Here is a 21042-nt window from a genome sequence, read left to right on the forward strand (position 1 = left end):
CACCTGAAGGAAAAAAAACATGTGTTATTATTGATTTTTTTAGATACCTCTTCTTTTCCCACAAAAAATAAAATTATGTAATTCAGGAACAATTAATGAACAAAATAAATACAGCCTCATAGAGATATACAAGTGAAATATCTTGAGTTTGGAACATTTCCAGTTTGAAAAGGATCCTATCACATCTTGTAACCGAGAAGACCATACCTCTACTAATTACTTCAGTGAAACAGACACAAAATCTTCATTAAATAAGAATAATTTGCTATGCTTAGAAAAAAGTCAGCTAGAATTGTGAGTAATTCATATCCTAATTTTGGTTGGAAAAAGACAAATTGGGCTATTTTTATTGACAAAATGCTTTCCTAGTTTATTTTAAAACTACATTATTTTCATTAAATTACTTGTCTCGACTATAAAATTTTGCTGTCCTATGTATGAAAGAGGAACACTTTTTTAGTGGCTCTGATACAGTGGTTTAGATATTATGGGTAATATTTTATGACATATTTGAATGAAGCTCTGTTACCAAAAAAATGTACTTCAGAAATGTAACTTGAAAAACCGTCTCATATCTCACTATTGATTTTTTGTTACAGTCAGGTAAAAAATATCTATTTAGCATATAGGCATAAGTGTGGGTACATACATGTACCCATTAAAAAAATCTGTAAGAGATTATTTATGTGTTTGAACTAATGGTTTTGTAAACCTCTTCATATGTACAAGTAATAAGAAAGAACAGAAGAGGCTTTTAAAAAGATGAAGCAGAATCACCCATTATAAAGGAGCATTGTTTTCTTCTTTTAACAGCCATAAACACTGAAGCCACTTCCTTCTTTTTCTCTTAAGTGCCTTAAACGCATCTTATCAAATAGATATGAGCTCTTCTTTGTGAAGCAGGAAGTAGAAACTGGATTTATGAGCTGCATCAAATGCATTTAGCATCTGCCAGGTCAGGAAGCAAAATGATCCATATCTACTTAGTACTGCCTATATTTGGCACAGAAAGACATCTGATCCACAGAATGATGCTAATGAATTTTCTGCTTGTCTCTTTAAACTCCATCCATACAAAGATAACACTTCTCAACTGAAGGGAAGATTAGTACTGGACAGCCAGTAAAGCAGGTTGCTGCCCATGAAATGTATGGTGAATAAAATGGCATAAGGCTCCATTATTATGCAAATGAAAAGAGGGCACTGAAAAGATACGATGGTCCACTACATGGTGAAGTTAGGTTACACCCAACCTCAATTTCCATTAAGGTCAACAATGCTGAACAGAAAACCTGGTAGAAATACAATTGTGGAAAGTCAACTACCTTGAGTAGACCAGAAGATTTTTAACACATTAAAATCTATTGTAATGAACTGACTCCAAGGCAATTTTGAAAGGAATATCCATTATATCACCGGTCTAGTAGTAGCCACTTTTGCCAAACTGATGACTGAAGATAATAACACATCACTGAAGAAAACCATACAAGGTTTCTCTTTCTAAGAGATAGGAAAAAAATTATCTCAACAACTGCAAACTTTCAACAGAAAGCAAGATTTCAGGATCTATTTTGGAGTAAAGAATAGTAATGGAATGCAACAAGACAAATTTTAAAAATGGCTTTCTTAAATAATACTTAATACTTATAAGTATATACATAAGTATTAAGTATTATTTTTAATAGTTATTGTTCAGAGAAAGTAAGGGTCAATATAGTAAATTCAGTAAAGCTGGGGTTGTCACAACAGATTGCAATTTAGTCGTGAGACCCTGGAAATAATTAGAAAGTGGGGAAATAAACTGGCTAAGAAGGAACCATCAGTTACTTTCAAAAGATAATAAAATACCATGGGAGCTATTTTGTTTACATTTTGAATAAAAATTTCAGGTAAAAACATTGTGGCTAAATTTGCTGATGACAAAATTACAAGGTACCACTGCTGGTCACAAAAGCACGATTATAAGAAGGCATTACAGCAGAACTGCAAATTACATTTAATAGTGAAAAGCTTTGTATCTGGTGAAGATCACAGAACTACCCATTATAACTGGAATTCATCTTTGGTAAATGACTGAAAAGAAGGATTTGGATATATCAACTAGTGGGTAACTATTTAGTTGACCATACAATAATCCCAAAGAAAAGGCAAATGTGGCTCCAAACTTTTTTGAATGCTTTGCAACAGCTAAGCATTAGAGAAGGCTCTGGAAGGATTCATTATGGAATACTGTGTATGCCTTCATATTTGAGAAATGTGGAAGTGCCACTATGGAAATACTTAGCGATCTACTGTTGCAGAAAAGAGTTTGGCTGACATAGTCAGGCCAAACTAATGCTGAGAAGTTATACAACAGCTGTCACAAGTTGTAGATGAAAATTAAAAAAAAAAAAGGTTTTGCAGAGTTGGCACAAGAAACCAATGCAAACTCACCATGAATAAATTTTAATTTGGAAAGTGACAGTCATCAATATATAATTAAGGCTATGTAGAAGCTTTCCAATCAGCGTAGCAAGTTAAAAAAAATAGAACTAATCTTGAGATGCTATAAATAGGACAGTACTTAATTAATCAGCAGGTGACTTGCAAACCTTTGTTCCCAAATAAAAATATAATGATGGGAGGCCTGCGTCATTTGATGCTAAAAATTGACGCAAAGTTATATTTGTGGACATAAAATTTCAGTATGACATACTATTGAAAGGACTATTATTGACAACACTAATTGAAAGGATCTAGGGCAAAAATATCAAAGGAAGTTATTCTAAATTCAGGCAATTATATGTATACTTGATTTAGACAAAAATCAGATTTGTATCTTTACTTTTTTTGCTGTGCCTCCAATACCTGATACAAATATGCTACACTAAGCCAATTCAGCTCAGTCTAATTTATCACTATGAATAATGATATCTCAAAACTACTAAGTGGAGTGCATTAACTCTCATTTGTAAAACATCAAACAAGCTAAATGAATAAGGGTTTAAAAGGTTCAATTCACATTTTGTGCCTTAAGAAAAACTAAATTTTTAAGAACTGATAAAACTTTTTAACTACCTTTCAGGTAAGAATCCTAGCAAATTAGGATGTGTGAAATCCACACAAACATGGGTGAAAAGATGCATTATAAGACCTTCTTGATCAGCATTGCTATTATTACTAATATTACTTTAGGTAAATGGTAAACTTCTTTGCATAGGTCACAAAACCCAACCAGTTTTAGTTATAAAACTGGATATCTCTAAGTTCTGTTCCATATTCTTTTGCACCATGTCATAGCACTTCGGTTGCCTTCGGAATGCAGAAATAAATACTGATTCATAAAGTGATTTAGAAAAATCTTAAACCAGAAACATCTATTATTTTACAGAAATCCTAAATAAAACTTAAAGCAACTTAGCAAAATGGTAAACATGAACAGAAGCAAAGCCACATCTGATTGCATCTGTCCATGTTCTAACACTGTGACAGCAAGAGACTAAATTTTCAGCAAACCTCATCAGTTTTCTACAGCACAAGGCCATGTCAGTAGACAAAGCAGAATCATTACTAGATCTAGTGATCTTAACCCTGTCAGAAACAGGCAGTTGGAAGCCAGATGCCTCCTTCTTACTGTTTTTCATTCTAACTAATGAGTTCGTCTACTATATTATGGGAAAAATATGGGCCTAAGTTAACTAAATGACATATTGTATATCTGGTGACCTCATCTGTCACGCTCCTTCCCTAAAATACCTTGTTTGCTTGTGATTTATGAAGTGTATTGTAATTGTTTTAACCTACTGAGTTACCTAAATAGCTCTTGCACTGCTTCCATATGGCTAAAAAATACAACCAGCACTCCCCCTGTTTATTAACCTAATAATGAGCCTTTTCGTATGTAAGGGAAATACACACAATTTTGTCATTATAAAAATGACTATACAAATCACACTTTAAATATTTATTTACTTTAAAAAGATGGAAAAAAAAAAGTGTATTTTCCTGTGATCTTCTTGTCTCTTTCATAGTGTAAAACCTTCCTACTAGATAAAAATGTGCTGAAATTTTTCGAAAGTAATATGAATGAAAATGATATTTTTAATTGCTTACAATATGGCTGAAAAAATATTGGGAAGCAATACTATCCCAAATAATTGTCAAATCTCTGCTGTAAACAATAGAGAAACATTTGGCAGTGGAAGGGTTTGGTCAATCTTGATATAGGACTTGCCACCAGCTTTTTCTGCATTTGCACTGAAAAATTTATGAGTTGTTTTCTGCATAGCTATCTTAAAGCTCTGGTGATAATCTTAATAGTTGCCTTTTATAAACCCTTTACACTTTTCTACAAACTTCCAGAAACAGCACCCTACAAGCTGAAAATGCTTTCATTCCAAGAAGGCAGTGATTTTACAGCTTCCTCCATTGGTGGAAGAGTCAACTAATCAATTCATAAACTCAAGGCCATAAAGACAGAGTGGAAAAATTCTTCCCTGCAACATCACTCAACTAATTTTCATGTGTAAGAAGCAGCATGATTAAACTGAGATGAGAAACTAAATATAGGAACAGAATCAAAGAGTAATAAGGTACATTGAGAGAAGTAAGCAAGAATGAGCTTGCAATAGAAAAGTCTCTAGAGGTTAAGACACAACAGTGAGAAGAATTCCCCTAAAAGAAGCATTAAGATTCCAAGCTGCTCTCTATCTGCTACTCAGAACCTTCTCTTCTGTTGGTATTCTATTTCCCTGTAGAAGTTTAAAGTTTTTACCAGAGTAAAAATTCCCTTTATAGCGATCCTGATCATGGCCCAACCATGGAGAATCTAGATGGTTTAGAATTTTGGCAGCTTGGCTGATATTAATCTTCATGAAGCTATGCATTAATAAGCAAATTTGGTCATGTCTCAGTAAAAGACTTCATGGAGTTCTGTTATTTCTGAGGCAAAGTAACATGAACAACACTGCGAGCAGAACTCATTTGCAGTTCTAAAATATTTTTAAACAAGTTTCTTTTAAATTGTATTATTAAAATGTGAGGGAAAAGAGCCTGGTTTAGGGTTACAATTTTCCATTCTTTCACTATCAGTCTTTTATCTACAAAAACATTTGATAAATGCAGCCTGCATTTAACCTGCATCTGTTATTTAGCCAACACATTTATCCAGGTTTCTGAAACTCCTGCCAGATGAAGCACTGTCCCTTTCCTTCCACAAAGACAGCAGGGCAGATTCAGCTAACAGCACGCTGCTGCATGTGCACACAAAGAGGTGGAAGTAGAGCACATGCCATGGCAGCCTCTGGCTGGCAAGAGGAAAAGCCATAAATAGGATATGTCAAGGCTCTGATATGTGTGGCTGAGGGCAGAAGAAACAGAGCTGAAAATGAGGGGGCTGAGGAAAGTCAGATAGGAAATACTCTGGGGTGGGTTGGCAATTAGAAGGGCATAGATTTTGGTACAGGAGATTTAAGACAGAGGGCTGGGAATTTTCCTTTTAGCCAGCATGGATTTGTGAGGTGAAGCGATGTAGCTGTCAACCAGGAAAAGCAGAGAGGCACTGAAAAGGGAGAAGAATAGAGCAGAAGAGACTTAGGGTGGGGAAATCAAGATTGGGAAGTGATTGAAGAGGACAGGTATCATCAGCCTCTGTTCACAGCTGGATGTGCGTAAGTGCACGTCTTCTCTTTTCATTCTCAGGAAATTTCTTCTATGTGCTTAAATTCCTCAAAAGTCTTTTCATTTGTTTCTTCCCCTGCAGTCATTAAGGCAGGCCATGCCTACCTTGACCACAGAAAGGACACTGAAAGAGCCATGTATGACAGACACAACCTCTTGATCTGTTTAGTCTTTAATCAATGTCTTAATTCTTCCTTACTACTCAAAGGTCTTTCACTCAGTGTTTGATAGATAAGACATCGGACTGATTGATTACCTGGCTGCCAAACAAAATGTCTTAAGTCAAAGCATTACCAAGATATTAACTAAAAAATATGAAAAAGATACAATAAAAATAAGAAAATGAGTAGTCGCTTTAAAGAAATGTTAGCTTTAGAGTAAGCCAGGTATTTACTTTTTGAAACAAAACCCGAATGGAAATTAAGAACAATATGGTAATTTTTTTTCCCTAGGTGATTTCCCTAGTTTTATCAGTTTATGTTTTTAGTCATTTATATTTTATTGCATAAACTCAAACCCACAAAATTAAAAAATAAATTATTTTAGAGGTACTTATGATAATATCTGTATTTCTGATGTATGCTGAGAAAGATGGTGGTTTTGTAATTAGACATTTCTTACAAATGAAATTTAAAAAAGTCTCTGTAGGGTACAGAATCCAGCAACAGAAATTAACAGTGGAGCACAAAGAATGTTCCATATAGACAAGGAAACATATTAAAACATTTTGGTTTAGGCGCAATTTTTAAAAAACAAAGTTTTAAAAAAAAATGTTTAAAACATCTGTAATTTGTACAAACAAATGAAGATAAAATAGTCCCTATTACAACTGCTTCATGCTTACATAATTACTAATCAATTAATAATGAAATACATGTGCAAACATCTCCTATGATGCCTTAAGTAGCTGGTAAAGGGTAATAAATAATAGATTAAGATGTATTCATTACTACCTCATGCTCTTCAATTGCATGTCTTTTCAGATGTTGTTGGAATAAGGAGCATATGTTTCATCAGAAGAGCACTATGATTATTTTGAGCAGCAGGTAGAAATTCAATAGAATTGGAATTTTATGATGATCATGATTTTCACCCATGCTCCTTATAGCATTCTCCTTTCTTGGAAATATATATACAACTAGATTTTGAGGGGGATGGAGACATGAGTTTTGTCAGGACATCCTGAGGCAAAGAATATTTTCACAGGCAGTGGAAATTTGTCCTTTAGTCCACTTTGTATACTTAGGCTGCAAAATAGTTTGAAAATAGTCTGGAAACCTCTATGCTACTATATTAGAAATACAAACAACAGAGTGATTCCCAGAGTACTATATACCTAGGGGACCTGAAAAACTGGATGCTTTACTTGTCTTCAAAGAGAAAACTGTTTCTGCAACATTTTAATAGAGTTCATTCTGTCAAGAAAAATAATCAATAGCTTCCAGTCCATCTGCAAAACGTATCTTTAAGAAATCTACTAATTTACAGTGCTTTGGGAAAAATACAGGCAGTGATAGCAAGCAAGTGGAAAAGTCAATCAATTTTTGATAGAAGTTTCTGATAACCTACATACTGATTTGCTTCGCACAATATATAATAAGCTAAATTGCACTGTTGCCATACTTTCATTTCTGAAACACTCCTGAATAATGCAAATGGAAACATCAATTTTCAACTGAAAATATCTACTCATTACTTCATTAATTTTAATTGTGTTTTAAGTAATATACAGGAGGCCAGCTGAAGTGTAAAAGGAAAAAAATAAAAAGATTCACATTTTCTACTGTTGGAGATGTGGAAACTCTGTTGAAATGAATAGTCCAATAAACCTTCAAGGAAAGCAAGGACATTACTAAGACACATAATGTCATTATTGGATTAAGTGCCTGACATCAAAGAATTTGATTCCAGCTTTTGTCATAAACCAGTGTTTGTGTCTGGAGTTCAGTTATGCCATGTCACAGGAGTCAGGATGGATCTGACCAAGACACATCAGCTGTGACAGCTCTAGTGAAAGAAGAAAGATTGGCATTTCTAGTGACCAGTAGATCTCAAAGCAGGTCAGATGAACCATTCCCTAAACGTGCCCTTACCTCTCTTCACCTATTTTTAAGGGAGATGAAGATGACTAGCTCAAATATTGATTCACTACTAATATCTTCCAGAAAGTAGAACCCAAGCATGATTGATGATTTCAATAAAAAACCCTGAAAATCCAATACAGAGGTTTTGGACAATCATTTTTAATGTTATTCTCATCTTTACTAAATCTCCCTGTTTAATTAAATTAATTAATTTTAAATTTAATTAATTCTTTGGTATTTTGAACAGGAAGGAGAAAGTCTGCAGAATTTACTTTTGTAGGACTGTGTTTTTCAGAGAACCTTCAGATTCAAGAAAAAAGTCCTGATCTGCCATTTCCCTTGAGACTCTGGTAATGAATTACTTCAAAGTGTAAAGCTATATACGGCCTAAATTGAAGAGAGAGAACTTGGAAACAAGGAGGAGAAACATAAGCACTTTCAACAAACTTATGATGAGAGTAAATCTACAGATACAGAAATATTTTTCTCTCCCTTGGATCAGGTCAGAAGGAAAAATAAATACAGAGGTAATAGAATGTTATCAAGAAATAAATATTTTTATAGTTAAATGGTAGTCATGGACACTACTGTAATAGCTTTTCCTTCCTGGGCGTGACCTTTTTCCTTCAAGCACCATAAGATAACACCTAGCTTATGAGCAATAACTGAATAATAGTAAAAGAAACATTATTTTACCATCTACAAACATTTTAAGTGAGGGTAGAATATATTTCACTGCAAAATATATTTTAAAGTCTTTAATTTCAATACTATCTTTTATTTATATCCAGTAATATCAGTAAAGAAGGCAAAGTTTAATATTTTTATGGTGATAACAGAAGAATTTCATATAAAATAAAATGATGTTAAAATTCTTATAACCCAAACTTGACAGCAGCTGCAGTTTCTCATTGGAAGCATTTGCTGATCACATACTATAATGTACTTGAGACAAGTAGTGTCTCACACAGATTTAAATAGATTTTAACTAAAGATATTGCCCCACAAAATGGAAAAAAAAAAAAAAGAAAGAATTTCACTAAGAACAAAATCATTATCTTAAATCCTGGTAATATACCCAATTCTATCTTACCCTTTTTCCCTGGTAAGTTTCCTGGTCAGATAATTAGATTCTACTAGAAATGGAGAAACGGTATTCTTTTAAGGAGTTAATCCCTCTTCCTGAATTAAAGAGATCTTTTCCTGCACAGTTCTAACAATTATGATACTGCTTGCTTGATAAACAAAGAAAAAATTCTTTACATCCATCTAGTGTCATATGGAATGAATAAAATATGTCTTCACTTCCAGGTAACAACCAAATTTCTATCAATTTTTAATAAGTAGGATTTTGCTTTAAAAATGTGTTGTTAATTTTAAAGGCTACGTTAAATCACTTTGTATTAAGTAAAAATACCTTAAAATTTAAAATCATATTCAAAAATTAAATTTGCTGCCAAAATCTGAAAGCAACTCAGGTCACTGAAAAAAACCCAATTGGCTCAGCCACTGGAATGAAAGATTCTCTTGAAATGAGAAATATGTTTGATTTCTGGTCTTTTCTGAAAGCATTTGCAATTTTTTTTTATTTAACTTTTTGTTGATGTTCAAAACTGAGGAATTGTGTTCAGAATATAAAAAGTGGAATTGTTTTTTCTCCAATGGGTAAAGCTGTAGAGAGTATGAGACTGAGACCTCAGACAGTTAAAACCCTTAAGGATCTGATTATATCAACAAATAAAATAATTAATCTCAGATAACATTTCCTGTACTGCATAATTTATTTCTAAAGACACTTTTCTTTGTAACCTGCTCAAACTTTTAATGTAGTAGTATTCAACTGTTTCAAAACCAAAACTATTTTTCTTGAACTCAAGGTAAAACAAATGCAATAGATAATATTGAGCATAAAAAATATTTTCTTTGTATGGCACACAATAATCTTACGAATCAAAATCACAAACCCTGGCTTACACACTGTTAAAAATTAAAGCAATTTATAATATACACACACACATCAAATTTATGCATACATACACACATCAAAGCTCAAGAAATGCCAGACTAACGTAGTAATAGTCTAAGATGATGTAATAGGTATTTTAACAGAATACTCCCAAAACAGCATGTGACAAGCATAAATCACCTTATTACTGAAGTAGGATGCTAACTATTCTGTTCTTTATAAACTGTGTTCATTCTAAATAACTTATACCTTTAAAAAAAACCAGTCTTTTTACCCAGTGAGATTTTAGAAAATTATACCAATGACATTTTCATCAAATTATATATTTTTTTAACTCTTTTACATTTTGTGTTTACAGCACATTTCATGCAAATTATTGCAGAAATGTACAAGTAAACTTGGCTAAAGTTACATTCAGGTAACTTTCTCTTTTTCAAGAAATGACAACACCCCCCATGTTCCTACCTTATAGAGTACATATTAAAACATACAAACAAGCAAAACAAAACAAATCAGGCCCAAAACATATAATAGTTGCTTTGGCAGAAAAATTGGTTTCCTTCAAGAGAAACACAGCACAGCACATTAAGTAACAGTCATAAATAATTCACATACAGTATCAGAGGTTTACATACCATCAGGAAGGCAAGAAAAAAAGCGAGAAAGGAAGGCAAAAGAACAGGAAAAGATACATGGAAAGGGAATACTACAAAACTACTTTATATTTCATTTGGTTTGCAATTTTTTTCAAAACAGGCCTGATTTTGTTTTTATGGGCCTAATATTGAAGCAGAATAACCACAAACCAGAAAAACTTAAATTTTCCTATAGCCATTCCCTTCTCCTGACTGTTTTTTGGCTTTTTTAAAATAGTTTCATTTTATTTTATAATCATTAAAGATAATAAATTGCAATGAAAGTGGGAGAGAGATTTTTTAGAAAAATGTAGGCAGGAAGTTAAAGTTTTAAAGGTATCATCAGGTCTGATCTCCATGTAACCTGAGGCGTATACTTATTTATCAACAGTAACATCACATTTAGTTCTTGAAGTGCATTACATTAAATAAGAACACCCAAACAGGTTAGGAGATGATGTTAATATTACCTTTGTAAAATGAGTGGGCAAAGCTCTGCTCAGGAATTAACTTGGCAAGGAATCCATGGTTCAAACTTGGGTGAGGGATAGATGGTATGACCACAACTGTGGAGAAAATCATGGAATCAAATGTGAGCCAGCTAGTATTCATGTGTGGCCTGGTCCACTGTGGATCCATGACAGATATCCTATCTCATTGAAACATGCAAATATGGTATTACCAACAAAAAAAAAAAAAAAAAAAAGAAAGGCATTTCTAAATGAAAAAAAAACCAATCTCCATATCAAGAGATAGGAAACAGCATACCTATTATTTGGGCACTTCAAGAGCAACATTTATAGGGAAAAAGAGACACAGATAGATAGATAGATATATACAAGCAAATAGGCAAGACAATAATGGGTGAAAGTAGCAGTTTCTTAGTTCAGAACCATAACATTAAATCAGGAAGGCAAAAAGAATTATGATTTCTTTTAACTGACTACGTTTATGTAGTATTTTTCAAATGCGAAGCCTACAAGCACATTGACTTCAGGAAATTACGTAAACTCAGCAAATTAAAACAGCAGGATGAATCATAAAATAATGACTAAATGTGAATACAACACAAATTGGAAGAAAAATTCTATGAAGAATGAAAATTAGCAACTCCATAAATGAAGAAAGCAATTAAAGATCAATACAAGAACAAAAACATCGACAAAAAATTCTGTGGACAAATACAGCTCCTGTTTTCAACTCTTTTAACACAGAAGGTACAGTTATAATCAATCCATCAGACTAGAAAAAAATAATACTGGGCTGTGTGCAAAATATTTGAAACAGTGTGGGGTAAGGTTTGCATCCCTCATTTCTAACAGGTTCTGAGACCTAACAGATTCCCTCCTTTTGGGCTGAAGAAAACATGCCAGTAAAACCACTACTAAAACAAATCACAAACAGTTCAGTTGAAGAAGGCAATAGCAATGTTTCCTTTTTATTCTATTGTTATCATAGGCTTTTACATGCAGGCACCAATACAGCAGGACTCCAAGAAAGTACTCAGTCCTCCACCAATACCCTTTCACAAACTTCCGCACTCAAACAAAGGGAGCTCATGAGGGCAAGCAGCTGTATTCTCTGTTTATTCATTTTGTGGTATAAAGATATCTGTTCTTCCTAACACATAATAGATTCAGTAAAATTTTTGGTGAACTACCTTGTACTTTACAATTTTAACTCCGGCAGGAATACTGTTTTTTTAAATTTATTTTCAAATTAAAGAAAGATAAAAACATTAAAAAAAATACAAATGAAAATTAGTAATACCTTACAAGCAAGTATAAGCAAGTATAGAGAATACCTGAAATATGACGTATTTTAAAACTCCAAATTATTATACTGGGAGAAAGTAGTACGTAATTTCCTATTTAGGATCTTCAGCTACTCACTAAAAATACTTTGTCATAAAATAATTACAGTTCTAAAAAAAAAAAAAACCCAAAAAAACCCAAAATCACATAACATTTGAAGAAAACAAATTTACCTGTACTTGTTGGTGAATTTATTTCTTGTCTGATATTTCTACCTGCCTGGCTCCCAGACCTCGCAGTTTCTCGCTGTGGTTCCAGGATGTCACGGTACTTGGAGACCATCAGGACAGAAATGAAGTAAACCACAGCCAAAGCTAGGAACTGAGCTTGCTTGCTGTCATCCTGTGCCAGGGAAAAAGAAACATATCTAGAATATTGAATATTTTCATGGACTCTTTCTACAAAAACATCATAAGTTTTAATAGGAAATACCTTTCTGAAACGCTGCTTCTGCCAGCATAGCAGGAAATGGATAATGCAGAAGGCTGAGTGGGTTTTCAGATGAGTAGTGCACATAGTAAGTACTGAATTTTGGACGTAATTCAGCAACTACACAATTCTTGGGGTCTGTGGAGTGAATGGGCTTTTCAAAATAGAGGCCTGACTCTACTCTGAGAGTGCTTTAAAGGCTTCGTGGCAGCAAGGGCAACTCCCTTCTGCTACCCCAAGGATAAGATTGTGACGGCCCCTGACAAAAGGAGGTAAGGGCTAAAATTGCTGAGAGGGAAATCTAAACTCACTGATGCTTCTCTAGCTGATGCTGGATGCATAAGCAGGCATAGCAGCTTCTGGTAACACATAAAAGCAGGGAGAATGTACCCCTGTTTTTCCTCCAGAAACAGCTTGTACATTCTGATTTCCCCTTCCACAGGAGATGTCAGCAGAAATCCTAGGTTTCCAGGACTGATTTAAGTGAAAGCCAGGACCACTATAACTTTGCTGTCTTCTTTTCTTCTCATCCCACATAATCGGCTGTTCAAGGGAAACTGCCATCTATGGCTTAGATACTTTCCTGATGGAGATTAAATTGCTCTAATTAAACTAAATGTATTTTACTATTATTATTATCATGTAAAACTTAACATGATAAAATGAAAAGTTTAGTTTCTATCTACTCCTCTAGTGGTTTCATCTTTTCTCAATTTCACAAGTATATACTTTCTATTACAGTTCCAGTGCTTGTTTTCCATGTTTTCTGGGTGTTATTTAACCTGGCTGCATGTTTTTGCAAGTCTTAAAATAATTAGAAATTCTCTTAATAATTTCTTTCATAGAAGTTCCAGAGACATGCTTTCTTGTATTCTTTTCTCCATTAGTTAAGAAAAGAATAGGTGACAGAACATTGCCTCTTTGAACTCATGTTGGAGAATCTAAACGTAATGATGTACTTGCAGGTATACAGTAATAATTCCTATTGCACTACATTCAAAAACAAGTATATTGTGGTGCAGCTTTGTGCTAAAATCCATTGCAGAAAAAGATGAAAAACATTTTTATATATGTTTGCATACATAAATGTGTTCAGCAGAAGTGAGAATTTGCTGCATTTCTGTAACATATATACTAATTCTTCTTTCTACCCTGGTTGGACAAATAGTTGACACCTTTAGTAATACAATTTAAATCAACATAGGTTTTAACTGATTTATCTTGGCTGTGTCTATTTGGCTAGTATAAGATTAAGGCTGAGTGTTCAACACAGTTAACTACTAATCTCAAATAGCTTAATCAATATAATTTTTAAAAGCAGAAGGTGGCTGGTAGTTACAATGTCATCAAAAGCAGAGAGTTTGCAGATAATATAGGAAGTGCCACACACAAAGGATATTTTTAATTTGGGTACAATCAAAATCTCTTTCAAAACATAAGTGATGATTTTGCAGAAGAGAGAATTACAGCACATATTACTCACCACATCACGGAAAACAACTGCTCGTAGACGATTAATATCAACATCCTGAAGAAGTCTATCAGGGTCTTTTATGGGAGAAAGATTTCCAGGGACATTTTCAAGGGGAGTCTAAAAATAAAAAGAGTGAGATTTTTTTGGTCCCCTCAAAATATCAAAGCATTTCTGTTAGAAACTTAATTTGACATATTTTTCTTAGCTATTACATCAGTCTTAGATGATATTCCACATAAAACTCATAAGGGCTCTAGAAACAATGTGATGCTTTGAATTATTGTCTTAATGCTATTTAAAATGTTACAGCTTTCCAGCAGCTTGGACCAGCTGTATCTCTAGACAGAGTTAAGATAATAATTTTCACACAAAAGTTTGTTTCAGATTACAGTTGCTTCATAACAGAATAAAAAATTATTTCTAATACGCCTGTTATGTTTGAAAATGCTGACCAGAAATAAAAAAAATGTTAATTTTACTGAGACTTACTACAGGCTATGGATAAAATAACTGCTACTATTAAAAAAAGATAGAATAGCATGCTTCCTTTAAAAATTAAAATGTATTAAATGTGAGGCCTGAATACCTAAAAGTCTCCTTATAGGGATTTTCCTCACATTGAAAGTGACAATATTTAAAAAGATAATGTCTTTGTGGGATTTAATGAAATAAAATTGTGAAAAGACCTAACTTTGTAAAGGCTATTTGAAAAAGTTTTAGAGAAGAAAAACCCCCTGATTTAATAATGAAAATATAACAGCAAAAAAGAAGGGATCCTTTACATCATGCAGTGTCTTGTATTTTAGTCATAGGCTCTGCCAAATTATTTCAGATTTTAATTTCTGTATCCTCAAAGTCTTAAAGCTTGAACAAGTTAAAAATATATTAAAAAAAAAGAAGACTTATTAATGACACTGGAAAAACCAAGTGGTAACTGAATGTCCAATAAAATTCTCTTCTAAAAACAGATAGTAAGTACTGATGCCTAATACACATTCAAACATCTATTGGAACTCAGATACTCCCCCAACAGAGATGCAATTGCAGGATTGCATCAAAACTGGAGAGTACCCTGATGGAATAAAAATCAGGTATATATGACAGAGGTGAGTAAGGGAACTTGCTCTGTCAAGTAGGCCAAGCAAGAGTGCAAAAGCTGGTTAGAATTGCTACAGTCATACTCCCGCATCAAGGTTTGCATCTTTCAAATAAGCCTCTTCACACGCTTTTACCATAAACCAGCTAACAGGAAAAACCTAAGATTTTGCCAAATGTTTGAGAAGGCAGTTACAATCATTTTCAGATCCTAAAAAAAATGGTTCTTCAGACTTGTCATCACTGCTGTTGGTTACCTAAGGCTCAGTTACCTTGGTTGCTGCTGATGCTGTTACACCCTGAAGAGCATCTTGCGTTTTACCGCCGATTAATGATGTCTTGTTTACTCTCTCTCTTTGCCTTTGCCGGCATTCTAAGCAGTTCCTCACAGCCACACAACAAACTAAAAGAAGAAATTAAAATGCCACAAATTAGAATATTTTTTTCACTATTTATATTTAGAACACCAATTAGCACTCATTACTAGGAGGCAGTAATTGAAAATTTGATTTAAAAATTGAGCATTGAGAAGAACTCCCAAATTTGACACCAGGAGCAGTAAAATTATCAGTATCACAATAAGTAGTATGAGTAACAATAAACAATGAAGACAAATGCCATGCTGTTGCAAAATATATTAAGATCTACACTGTCTGCACAAGTATCCCACTCCTTTTATTTTACATTCCCCATAGAGTCCTACAAATCCACGGAGACTTGCATAAGAAAAACTGCAATATGGAGGCAGTAAAGCAGCTTTAGGGAAAAAAATAATTATATCTGTTTACAGACTTAAATTTAATATTCTTACTCTCCCTGAATATATACAACTTGAACTACATAAGGAAGAACACTTTCAGACATGTCTTTCTTCTGACTAAATTGAATTGGCCTTAAAAGAATATCAGATCAATAAATAATAAATGGGATTTTTACTTTATCACATCAAGCTCTACCTACAAGGTCCTTTCCTGCACGTGTCACTATTTGATCCATCACAACTCATTGATCTGTAAGTAACTATTTAATACATCCTGTCTGTTGACTTACCAAGCCTTAGGCACTGTCGCATTAGACCTCCAGAAGACATGTTTTTTTCAGCTTCAATCTCACTAAAATTTAGAGAACTGGCAAATACCAGCACATCAACCATTGCCATCAGACGGCTGAGAAACGTTACTGCTGTCTCTGCCGACATTCCTTGTGTCACTTCAATATTTTCCAATTCGGTCTTTAAAAGGAGATAATTGAATTAAACAGTTTGAACACAACTGAAATATAAAGACAGCACATACACATAGAAATCTAAATTGTTATGCTTAATGGCAGAGAGATTGAAAAGTTATTTAAAAATCTCCTACTGATACTATCAACATAAGCTGTGAGTGAAACTCAAAGTAAGGCAGCATGAAGAGTGAGAAAATTATTTAATTTACATGCTGTAATAGATGAGAAAAAGTCTAATATAGATGAGAAAGTCATTAGCAATTACATAGAGACAAAGTAAGGGCAGATAATAAAACAATGAATGGTGAAAAAGGGCGCAACATATTCTTTCTTTCTTCCATAGGCTAGGCAAACAGGTAACAGATTAAAGGAATTACTCTGTCTATAGCTTTTACTTTTTTGTGTTCTTTCATATAAACAAATGTGAGGAGTGGAATGGGAAAAAGCATACAGTTTTGCGCTCTGTCTCCATGAATTGATTTTTCCCTGCAATGTTTACAGCACATAGAATCCTGATAGAGTCCAATTCTTCAATTTATGTTTGCTACCTTACGACAACAACAGAGGGAAAATAAAAAGGGACAAGTGACATGGCATGCAGCTCACATGTCCCAGAGAGTTGCTGTTTCTTTCCTGACATTGTACTCTCCTTAGTGGGAAGCAGCAGGAAATTTCTGAATGAGTTGAATATTTCTGAAAACCAAATTTTTTTTCTCCAAAAAAGACACTTAGATGTCCCGAGTCATGTTTTCAAATGTCTTCAGGTATTTAACAGTGCAGGTAAGTGAGGAAACAGTCAGCTTAATCCAAAACAAAAAATATCTGTTTCAACACTCTTGCCTCTGGAGCTAGGCAAATTGAAAACAGGAATGTGTGATACTTGTCTGCCTCCAGAATTATATGCCTAAATACTATTTTAAAATTTGTTTAAAAGTGGCAGATTCTTACTGATTGTCAGCAAGTTTTCCAGTTGCAAGATTTTCTGAGCACATAGTTTAGTCCCTTTGAAAAGTACTTTCATTGTGCTTCTCTACTTTTATTAATTTGATTAGAAGTATTTATTTTAAAAAAATATGTTGTGCTCTTAAGGTAATTTCCTTCTAAAGGAAATAAAAAATACAGAAAACAAAAATTTGCTTATTTCCATACTCCTAAAACTCCTAGGCCACATTTATGGCTTACTTTGAAGAATATTTTTACATCCAAAATTATAAAAGTGCAAACTGTGCCAAACAGTATTAAGGAAACAAATGTTTTGACAGATGAAAGATACAAAGTGGCATGTGTCACCATAATGATAGATAGCCCCTCATTTAATTTCTCTTAGGGATGTAACATGTTGGTCACAGGAGTGATTTGGGAAGGGCTGTCATCTGTCTGAACTGCCCAAGAATATTAGAAAAATAGTAAAATGACAACTCTCAGAAGAAAGATTTCCAGTCTATCTCCTATCTTTGGCCAGGGCTCCCCTGTTTAGTTTGTGCTGTGTTCCTCCTACCTTTTGGAAAAATAGGTTGCTGGGGTTTTTATAACAGACTTTATGAAGAAGATTTTTTGAAAGCACTCACCAAAAGAAAATATATTTGCAAAACTCTAAAGCCATAACAGTCTGCTAGAAAAACTCATATGTGGTTATGGAAACTTGAACTTTGAACCCCTGCTTGAAATAAATCAGGCTCACTTGCAGCCAGTTGACTGCCTAATGTTGATTTTTATCAAGTTATAACTGCATTGTGCCAACCATAGTCTTAAACCTCTCAGAATATCTATTGCTTTTTTATTTTTGCAAGTTATGTAGTAAATTCACTTAATATAAGACTTAAGTGCATTTTAGCAAGATTTTATCAAACTTTGAATTTAAATGAGGTTGGTTTTTTTTTTTACAAATCTCCCTAAAATTCTGCTACATGGAGGAAAAAAAAAGATTGACAGTTTTTTTACACCAAACTTACCATCATTTCTACCTGTTAAATACAGCACATTGTTATTGTAATAGTGTCTAAAATATACTCCATTATTGATCAAGCTGCCTTCTATATTACCAATATTTTAGATAGAGGTATCTCTAAAACTCATTGAAAAGTGAACAGATCACTATTCCATAACTACTCAGTTATGGACTACTAATTTAAGAGCAGCACAAAGTCTCCCATACAATGAACATATTCAGGACATAGAGCTTCTCTAATGACAACTGCATTTATAACTTAAATTAGCTCACAGGCCTGACTGCATTCAGCCCAGGAGCTAACAGCAAGCACCATCATTGACAATGCATTAGGTTATTAAAGGAAATATGGTAGGAAAACTTAATTACTACACCTAATATAATCCTACTCACATTCCACTGTATGTTATAGGAAAATAATTGTAAGAATAATAACAGTAAAAAAAAAGCCATAATATCAAATGATCAAAAATAAGATATTTTTGAAAATGCAAAAAACTGAAACTTACAGCAGCAATACTAACCTTAGAACCCTGGACATGCAACAGACAAAACAGACAACAGATCACAACAATAAAAGAAAAAGAAAATTATTTAAGTTAACTAAAAAAATTACAAGGTAAATTGAAACAAATTAGTATCTTGGAATTATACATTTGTTTAATTTATATTTAAAACAGCAAAACATTTAAGCTCAGCATGAACATTTGTAAGTAAAGACTTGTCAAAGACAGCTATGCACAAGGAAAACTTTAAATCTTGTATTATTATAGAGTTCATGTAAACACTGATTCTTCCAAAGCAATTTTATGAAGCATGCAAAACAAAGTAATGTTTTAACTAATTATATAGATATGAGCATTTTACAATAAGCCATTCAACTGAAATGTAGTAAAGTAGTTAATCCTTTTATGAGGAGGCAAATACGTTTAAAATGCTTTGAAAAAAAAAAAGAATTACAACAAGCAATGCTCTGGCTCTTCATGCATAATGCTCTTCCCTTGAATACACTACAAGATAGGTCATTATAATATTACATTTGGATGTGATTTCTTCAACCTAAATCAGTGTCAAACTAGATATGACAATGTTTTTGAACCACAGGAAAAAAAATATCAGGACTAAGACACTCAGGCTGAGTTGCCCTCCAAACTTCACTTTTCACAATTAAATGTGTGTTAAATTTTTATGGTTCAGTTTTAGGTAGAATCCCTCTATTACCATACTGGTCAAGGAACTAATTCTTAAGTTTTCACTGGTCCTGTTTTAAAAATAGAAAGAAACTTCAGATTCTGTCAGTTGTTATTACTATAATTTAGACTGTGGAAAAACCTAATCTAAGAAAAAGAAAAACTGAAATGAACAGATTTCTTCCCTCTTGGGGCAGAAAAATACAATGCTCAACCAGTTTTTAAATGTGTCTTCATCTTTTTGTTGTTGGATGCAGCTAGAGAATTAACTTGTGGCTATTACTCTGAATTTCTATCTGACAATTTTCATATCAGTTTTACCACTTTTGATTCTCAGAATTGTTGTAGACCACACAGCACCCATGGAACCACACGAGTCCTGAACGTGATAAAGCTAACACAATACCCAAGTCATACATCTCAGCTTTTAATCCACAGACCTAATGAGGCCATCATTAAATGTTTAATGGAGTTTTGTGGACAGTTCATATAACACCAGCAGCCCTCAGATCACGATTTGAGAGGTGATATATTGAATTCTGCAAGTAAGAAGCTGAATATAGACTTCTTAGAATAAGTAGAAAAACAAACTGCTTGCAAGGGGTCTGGAAATTTGTTCTAAATTGTCATGTAATTGTCTATAATTGTCAAATATTTAAACTCGTCAAATTTCTTTTGCCTTGCTCAATGTCCCCAAGTCCTTGTCACAGCTGCTATCCTTGTAGCAAGCAGAGATTCCTTCCAATTGCTAGCTTACACACAAAATGTTTTATCTGTAAACCAGTGTCTATTAACAGAAAGCATCTTCTGCAAACCTTTTCCCTTACACGTCCTATTTTTCACACTTCCACAACATCTTAATAATGTTTTCTTTATGGTTGCAGTTATTTTTAGAAAGCCTCAAAGACATCCCCAACTGAAAAGAGAAAAAAAACGGAAGTAGTATTTTGTATTTTATAACCTTCCCATAGTTGTACAGGAGTTATCGAATATTCCCAATTTAATATACAAGAAGTCAGAATTAAAAAGTAGAAGACATTCCAGATTATATTGTAAACCAAAAAAACTGCTCATATTTTTTGTTAATATTTACTTAAATTTCAAATTGCTTCATATATATAACTGGCAACACTTTAAAAACACTAGCATTTGAAGTAAATCCAGGTACAGACTCTGGGATAGAAGTAATATGGAATTGAAATGGAGTGAAATATTTTAAATTGTGGAAATAGATTATTATAAATTACAGTAAACTTTGCCCCATATATATAAAAATATATAACCTTCTCTGCATTCCTGAGTTACCCCCCACAGATTTTTGAGTGTTTTGTTTACAACAAAGATGCATTTTGTTTCTTTTATTCTCTTTTTTTTTAAATTTATGTTTAAAAGTTATCTATTCAGATCATCCTAGGCTAGATTAAAAAAAAAAAGAAAAAAAAAATCAACCAAACAAATAAAAATCCAAAACCATAGAAAAAAGAAAACAAAAAGAAACCCCACGAGATAAAAGGCAGATTTC

General features: G+C 33.3%; 1 protein-coding gene across 1 annotated transcript in view; it reads right to left on the bottom strand.

Annotated features, from left to right (window-relative positions):
• NBEA (neurobeachin) overlaps positions 1–21042 on the bottom strand; it is a gene marked incomplete at its 5' end in the record, with an annotated part of 454102 nt that overhangs the window by 282614 nt on the left and 150446 nt on the right. Inside the window, 6 exons of the mRNA XM_084201080.1 lie at positions 10814–10909; positions 12331–12499; positions 14070–14177; positions 15428–15558; positions 16206–16386; positions 18840–18863. Coding sequence (XP_084057206.1) covers positions 10814–10909; positions 12331–12499; positions 14070–14177; positions 15428–15558; positions 16206–16386; positions 18840–18863 — 709 coding nt within the window. The remainder of the gene's footprint in view (positions 1–10813; positions 10910–12330; positions 12500–14069; positions 14178–15427; positions 15559–16205; positions 16387–18839; positions 18864–21042) is intronic.

Source organism: Fringilla coelebs (genome assembly GCF_963513975.1).
Source record: "Fringilla coelebs genome assembly, chromosome: 2".
Lineage (NCBI taxonomy): Eukaryota > Metazoa > Chordata > Aves > Passeriformes > Fringillidae > Fringilla > Fringilla coelebs.